Raw genomic sequence first — 8,189 nt, forward strand, 5'->3', positions numbered from 1 at the left:
GGATGTACATCGGTAAGACTAGAAAATAGTTCAAGATTCTGGTCACTGAAGGACAGTATATCAGAATTATGCTGTTTTAACAGAAAATGCAACATGAAAGGATGCACTTCTCACCTGGCCAAAGTAATCTGGCTCACTGAGAGCTTAGAAATAACCCACAGGCACTGTTCCATCCAGAATAAAGCTAACTAGTGAAGAGTACAATAACGAGCACTATTCACTTGACAATTCAGCCAACTCACAGACTTCCCCAATGACCTCAGGGGAGAAAAATGGAAAATAAAGTTCTTTCTAGATATGTTAACAAGTCTATTCCTGGCATGAAAACCTGAACACATCAAACATCATCCCTTAGCCAGGTGATTTTAGGAGATTATGACAAATCAGTGGAGCCACACCTTAGGTAAGCGTGCCTATGTACTAATTTGATGACTAAGAGAGATCAAATGATATGAAATAGTGATTTTCTTTCTCTTTTTCTAATTCTACCCCAAACTTCTGGCCAACTATCGGGCTGTACCCCGCAGGCCGGCAAGCCTCAGAGTTGCCCAACCTCTAAACTGAAAAAAGAGCCCCAAAACAGCGACAGAGGAGACATCAACGGTTTATTGGATAGGGGATCTTACAAGTCTGAAGCAAACGGTCCTGGAGCAACACCAGCACCGTACCTAGCAGACAGCAATCAGGACGTAACAGCAACCTTCCAGAGGGAGAAGGAGGCTACTATTTATAGGGAGAATTGACATCAGGTTGGCTCATCAGTTACCAGGGAAACCAGCGGCTGGGGGCAGTTACTAATTAAGTCCTATAATTAAGAAGATTGGATAGTCATGTGAGTGAAGCAGGGCCTGGTTGAGCAGGGGATTTACAGAGAGCAAGAGAACAGCCATCTTGAATGGCCTGAGCATACAACTAAGGAAGAGCAGGGAACGTCAAGTTCCTCACCAGGTGTTCAAGGCCCTTATCATTCAGCTTCAACCTCCTTTCTTTTTTTAGCATTATGGACCAATTACATCTGACATCCCAAAGCTCCAGCCATATCATGTTATTCTCTACTCCATGGACAGACCTTGTAAGTGCCTGAAAAGCTCTCAGTCTCCACCTGTCAGAATGTTCAGTATCATCAAAGCCTAATTTGAATACCTGCTCCATGAATCTTCCCATCATCCCTAAAGAGGACTGGATCTTTTCCTCACCTCTGTACTCTTGATGCTTTAATTTTAACTGTATTATAACCCATATATGTTGTACCTTTTATGATTAATTAGTAAGTAAATATCTGAGCAAGTAACAGGTCTTCACCTTTTATCAATTTCTTACATAAAATTGACACAATGAATATTTTTAAACAGGAACGGAATAATAGTAAGATCTCTCAATGACTGAGGAATTCAATTCTTCCCTATGAACCTAATTCTTTCAACACTTAGGAAAAGTAAAGTAAAATATGGGTACTTTTAGTTGGATGTCCAAAGAGGGAAAGAAGAATTTCTTTTAAAAAAATCTGCTGTGGTAGGGTAAGTGGAAGTCTTCTTTTTCATTTTAACTGTTTTTTCTCATCTCTGAAGTTGGAACACAAAGAGATCAAGCTTAATTGACATAATCAGTTTGATAAAGAGCCCAACTCTATCACTGAATAAAATGGATGTCTAATGAATCCAAGCTTTCTGGGAAATGTCTAGTTGAGCTGGGCTTGTTTATTTCTTTGCTTTTGCTCCCCCCTCCCCATGATATTACATTTATGATACATTTACTTAATTAAGAAAATAATATCACATTTCCACATTAGCAGATGATAGAGTTCTCAAGGGTAGCAGCTGTGCTTTGGGCTTCTCCGCTGTTGTGCTGTACATATCATACTAGACATGCTGGAGTCCTTAAATAAGTTAAAATTAAAACTATTAAGTTGTTGCAGAGAAAACAACATGGTTAATAAGAAAATAACACTAGACTAGGAGTCAAAAGGCTAATCCTGGTTCTATTTCAAACTCATTCTGTGACCTTGGGTGGGTTATTTCAAGTTTCTGAGTCTTAGCTGACTCATCTATTATGTGATGACATAATATAAATTTTATATTTTAAATTCCAAATATAAAACCCCCAAATTTGTGTGTATGGCAGAATCCTATTACCATACTGGCATTAGAGGACAAAGATCAAGCTACGTTGTATAAAGCAAGATGTTGTATAAATCACCATATATAAAGGGCATGTTGTTTAACCACAGCTGGGGAAAGGTCCTCTTACAGTTCTGGTCAATTCTTTTTAATTAAGTAACCTAAAATAGTCTACTTTGCTAATTTGTTCATACATTTAGTGTACCCTAATAAAAAGTCTAGTTACTGTATTAAATATGAATATTTTTCAAATATTCAAACCATGCCTGTTTTTGTTCATTTTTTTGTATGTCTGGACCATGTGTCATTAATATAAAGTAACAGAAGTACATATACTCAGACATTTAACAAAATCAGACCAGGTCTGAAAGAAGTTAACAATATGGTAAGAAACATTCAATAAATGTTCAGCAAATATAACCCATAATATTACTGAGGATATATAACAAAATGTGAAATACTCTGTGTGTCTGGTCTGCTAGCCACATTTTCAGTTTGACATAAGCCACAGTCAAAACATGACCAGACACGTGAAGGGTGAAGGCCTAGAGGGGATCAAGCAGGAAATAGATATCTAAAGAGCATACTCAGAATATTTAAGGAACTAATATCCATCCCAGGCATCTTCCCTAAATAATTCTTAGAGCTATTCAACTTTCTCTTTATCTGAAGGGTTTAAGTTACTTCAGGGGAATTTCAGGCATCTTTTTGTTTAGGGCACCCATGAGACTTTCAGGTTTTATGATATATGTCCTCAAGTTACTGATGCTCATTCCTACACAGGTTCAATTTGTGAACAAGAAACTTTTTTTTTTAATTGAATGGGCGATTTTCATTTAAACCAATTGGAAAAAGTAGACTAATCTGAAAAACATACATGTAATATACATCAAGAATTTCAACAATTTCCATCACACTGGGTTTACAAGCCAAAAAATTCTGTAAGTCATGACAGCTTTACAGATTTTGCTCTTTACTAGCTGCTAAGATCCAGTAATAGTAAAATTTCTGTACTTTGTTCCCAAAATAACTGAAAAGCAGTTCTTATCCCAGCAGTAGGGAGTAAAGTGTCAAAAACTTATACAAAATGAATTCAACTCAATAGGTACTTGTATAACTAATCTAGTGTGAAACATACTAGAGCTTTTGGTTAAATTCCAAGCATACAGGCAACTCATGAAATGCAAAGGAGATAAATATGCTTGAGGACTTCAAGTGATCAAAATGCCTAGAGTCCAGTCAGTAGCAGGGAAGAAATATACACTTAAAATAGTCTCTCCTTGCAGTACCACAGAGATTGTTAAACTGAGTACTGCCTAGCCTAGCAAAGTTTCTGGCACACACTACTGTTAAATAAAGATTTTTAAATGAATGAATGTATCAATCTTCAGTCAATGAGACTATCAGGTGGTCTTGAGTTTAAACAAATATATAACTTCTCTAACATTTTCCACCTGCGCACTGACCCCAAGATCAAGAAGCCAGGTGATCCTAACCTCCATTTATTTAGCTAAGAAAGTAAAGGCTTTGCATGATCTAGTCTCTGTTTCTCTCTCCAGATCCAGCTCCAGTCACTTCTCCCCTAGAATGTGTGCTCCAACCAACTTCATTTCTTTCAGGCCCTCAAATGCACTGTGCTGTCTCACCTCTAAGCCTTTTACTGTTCTCTCTGTCTGTAACGCTCCATGCATTTTCCACTTAGGTCTGAGTCTAGATTTCATTGCCTTTGGTCAGCCTTTCCTTCCAGTATTACTCCTCCCGACCTTCCCCAACTACCAAGACTGTTAGATGTCCTCTGTGTATACCCTTATCTCATTTTGTTATACTTGGTTGTTTCATTTTCTGTTTCCTATACTAACCTGGGCACATTGGGAGGGTAGCAATTAGGCTTCTGTCTTGCTCAATCATTGTATCACTTCTGCCTAGAACCATGCTAGACACTTAGCTGGAGCTCAGTAAACATTTGCTGAATAAATGAGTAAATGATGAGTGAATGAATGGCAGAATGCTAGCCTTTTATGAGAATGAAAATGAAAGCGTCTTTACTTCACTTCTTACTCAGAATTACAAATTCTAAAACAAGTCACAGCTGCAAAGCATGGCAAGGAAACTAGTACAGCTATTCAAATTCCCATAATAAAATTTATTATTCTCCTGCAGCTTCACCGATTACCAAGCAGAATGTATAAATAACACTCAAAATTACTTTCTATAAATTACAATTCCTCTCCCTGAGACATCAGTTTATTTTAAACGTTTATTTGAATGCAAAGATAACTAAGCAACTTTAAAAATAGAATTTCGTGCTAGCTAGGAAATAGATGTTTATATACCAAACTTTGTTTCCCCCTTTGGTTACAGAAACCCTTTAATGACCATAATAGCCTGCCTGGGAGACTTTCTGGCAACATGTTAAATCAATGTATCTAACACTGACTCTTGGTTTTAATTTTTGTTTTTTATTAATTCCACAAATTCACATTAGGTAATCCAACTAAAAGCAGCCCTTTGAAATAAAATGTCTTTAAGGATCTAGTTTTAAAACTGTAAATGTTTCTGGGTGACCAATCAGAAGTGTGATTTTAAAAAAACTGCTCCTGCTCTCACAGAAAAACATCACCACAAAAGGATGGTGGAAAGTTACAAAAGGATGGTGGAAAGTTAAAATCTCAGGGATTTCATGGGGCACTCTAAGGTTTAATTCAGTGGCCTGACATCATCAGCTAATCAGCTGCTTCTCCTAAGTCCCTTTCCCTATGAGGCTGATAGCATTAATTTCAAACTGAAGAATCTTAATTCTTTACAGAAACTGGATTTTTTTTTTTTTTTTTTTTTTTTTTTTTGTGGTATGCGGGCCTCTCACTGTTGTGGCCTCTCCCATTGAGGAGCACAGGCTCCGGACGCGCAGGCCCAGCGGCCATGGCTCACGGGCCCAGCTGCTCCGTGGCATGTGGGATCTTCCCGGACCGGGGCACGAACCCATGTACTCTGCATCAGCAGGCGGACTCTCAACCACTGCGCCACCAGGGAAGCCCAGAAACTTGATTTTTTCAAGAAACAATTTTCTCAGCTCAGTCAGTAACTACCTTTCCCTACTTTGCATGTGTGATTAGAGCTGTGAGGGGCTGCAATCTGATGTAATCTTGAATTACTGTTAATTTTCTGCAGCCCACCCCCACTGGGAACTATCATGGAGCAAACTGGATATCGCAGGAGGCTGCAAGGCCCCTGGCTGGGAGGCCATCTAGGAGTGCAGGAGAGACCAGGGCCTTCACGCAGGATCCCCCTACCCACCCTGATGTCTCTCCACAAGGATTTTATTTTCCCCATTCCACATAGTCTAATTTTTCCTCAGAAGTTCCTCGATGTAATCCATTCTGTTTGGTTTCTCTGCCTCCCTCCCCCCAGTCATCTGGACCCAATTTACAAACTCCAAACTGCCCAAGAATTTATGCAGGGCCTTTTCTAGGAGCGTCTGGAAGGGAAGTGTAAACCAGACAAGACAGGGGCTAGGAGCTGAAGATCTGCTTTAATCTGAGAGGTTGGTTACAACTACCATGGGGAATGTTAGCAACGTGGGCTTCGAGTGGCCAAGGTAAAGCCCTAGGGCCGGAGCTGGCAGGGAGAGCAAGAAGGGCACATGGCTGGAGGCGGAGGCTGGACAGGACGCGGAGGACCTCACCCAGCCACTCCCGGTGGCTCTGGATCCGCGGGTACCCAAGCCTCATTCCACCGTTCCACCCGCCCTAGACCGTTGGGAAGATGCGCCATGTCCGTCAGGATCCGTTGCGCTCCCCACCCCTCTTTCCGGGAGGGTCCATGCAAGGGACTTCACCGGAGAAAAGTGGCGAGAAACCTGCTTGGGAAACTAATGAGACCGGCGTGAGCCGCCCTGGGTCAGGCGGCTGGCAGAGTCTGGCCTCTTCGCGGACCCTGGCGGAGAAGTGTCAGGCCTCCCGGGCCCTGGGCACCTCGCCGCACGCACGCGGTTGCTGAGGTTACGAGCTTTCCCGCTCACTGAGTCACGCGCTGCGGGCGCGTGGGGATGTGCATCCTTGTCACTGGGGAAGCCGGCTGCCTGCCCTGGCTTCCAGAAGTCGGAGGAGAGACGGCGCGCGCCCCAGCCAGGCCCGGCTGCAAGCGGCTGGGAAGCACATGTTCACACAAACACTGCCACAAGGCGGTCTTTCTCCGCACCCCGCCTCCCCTTAGCTGCGCGGTCAGTTCTGCCCCCGGCCCTCCTCCTACCTACTCTCCCGAGGGGCAGCCTAGTGGCAGAGAACGACTATAGTCGCTTTCGTCCCTCCCGCCCCCGGGGCCAGAATTAAACTTGCGTAACCCACTGACCTCTTCCAGGGGGACCAGGGCAGCCAGCCAAGGCCATGCGCCCCCCCCCCGACCCCCAATCTACGCTCTTTTCCGAGTGAGGCAGTGGGAGCAGGTACAGCGCCCAAAGAGAAGGTGGGGTGGCAGCCAGGGTCGGCGCGAACACTCCCCGGGAGCAGCAGCCCCGCCCCCCTCCCCGCGTCCAGCCCCTTCCGCAGTGACACTCCAGTGACCAGGGCGCAGCCTGGGCCCCAGATGGACAGCACGCTTGTTGGCCTTAAGACTACAGGAGACTGCCGCTGAGTCCCATGAGTCCAGGAGCGCCCTGATGCCCGAGGTTCTGTGGGCACCCTCTCCCCCTACCCGGCAACCCTGCCCTCACGCCTGTGCCCCACGGTCCAGGCTTCGCGCACAGAGCCCAGGGGACACCTAAGCGCCCCAGCAGTACCCAGAGTGCACGCCCCGAGGAGCACCGCGGAGAAACAGGACCTCAGCCAGGGCTCTGAGGGAGGAGAAGGGAAGGAGAGCGCGAGGGCGACGGGAGCTGGAGCCCGGGGTTGGCGTCCGAGTCCAGCTCCGGAGCTGCGGGAGCCACGGCCGCCCGCGTCGGGCCGCGAGCCAGCGGGCTTCTCCTCCCGAGCCGCAGGATCTCTTTAGCATAAACTGTCTGAGAGACCCACTGGCAGGAGGCTTCCTTTCAAACACAGTATTTTACAAATTGAGGAGACAACAGGAGGATGCCACGGCTGTTCACCGACTCCCAACTTCAAAAAAGTGCCAGGGAGCTGGTGCACAGATCTCCAACGTGCTCAGCGGATCCAGGGGGTGGGGAGAGGGGGTGCTCTAACCCCTGCCCTGGCGGGTGGGCTACTTACGTTTTTGCCGTGTGGGAGACCTGTCCACCACGCCTTGTCCTGCGGGCTCCTAAATGCATTTGTATGCATTTGTCCGTACAGCGAAGCGCTAACGGAAAACAGAAGCCAGCTCCGAACTGCTAAGGGTGCAGGTACTGTCCATGAAAAAGGGGGGGAAAATCACATGAAAACGATGCTCCAAAACCTCAACAATAACCACAAGGGGAGGGGGGAGATGGGAAGGAGGAAAGAAATAGCACCCGGAGGGTAGGCAGCTAGGCTCCCTAGCTCGGTAACGGACAAGTCCGGGGGGAGTGCTGCCCTGGGAGGGCGGGCGAGGAGACCTCACGGGCAGGCGGCGGGGCGCCGGCAACAGCGGGAGCTCGGCTGCGAGTGCAGCCCTCGAGTTCACTTGCGGTTCAAAGACGACTCCGTGACTCCAGTGGAGTCCTCTGCTTTGGGCCTGGGAGGAGAAAGGGGTGGGGGGAGGGAAGGAGATGAAGTGGGGGAGGAAGTCCTTGGAAACAACCCGCGCTGGAACATTTGTCATACAAGTACACACACCCACTTCGGAAATCTAGTCCGTGCGAGGGGACCGGTGGCAACTGCAGGCGCTCGGCGTTGACTGACGCCGGCTGCTTCCCCTGGAAGAAGAGGAGCCAAGCAAATCCGGCCGGTGTTAAATTTCACCGCTCACTGACTTGCAATGACGTCACCAAACGTAGTGCACACCTCCCCCTCCGCCCCGCAACCTTTCCCCCACCCCGCGCCCGGCTGGGGCGCCCCTGTCCGCAAGCCCCTGGGCCCGCCGCGCCTGGGGCGCGCTCGCAGCCGCCCAGGCACAGCTCCGACCCTCTCGCTTCCCACACTGTACTCCCTCGACATTCCCGAA

At 46.6% G+C, this 8,189-nt stretch overlaps 1 protein-coding gene across 3 annotated transcripts in view; it reads right to left on the minus strand.

The window, feature by feature from the left end:
• Window positions 1-7,718, minus strand: part of COL24A1 (collagen type XXIV alpha 1 chain) — a 389,096-nt gene extending 381,378 nt beyond the window's left edge. For all 3 annotated transcript variants that reach the window (XM_082612777.1, XM_082612779.1, XM_082612778.1), the window contains exon 1: window positions 7,319-7,718. In XM_082612777.1, the coding sequence (XP_082468903.1) occupies window positions 7,319-7,377 (59 nt within the window). In that variant the 5' untranslated portion in view covers window positions 7,378-7,718. The remainder of the gene's footprint in view (window positions 1-7,318) is intronic.
• Window positions 7,719-8,189: the final 471 nt, after the last annotated feature.

The sequence above is a fragment of the Mesoplodon mirus genome (genome assembly GCF_964341445.2).
Source record: "Mesoplodon mirus genome assembly, chromosome: 3".
NCBI lineage: Eukaryota > Metazoa > Chordata > Mammalia > Artiodactyla > Ziphiidae > Mesoplodon > Mesoplodon mirus.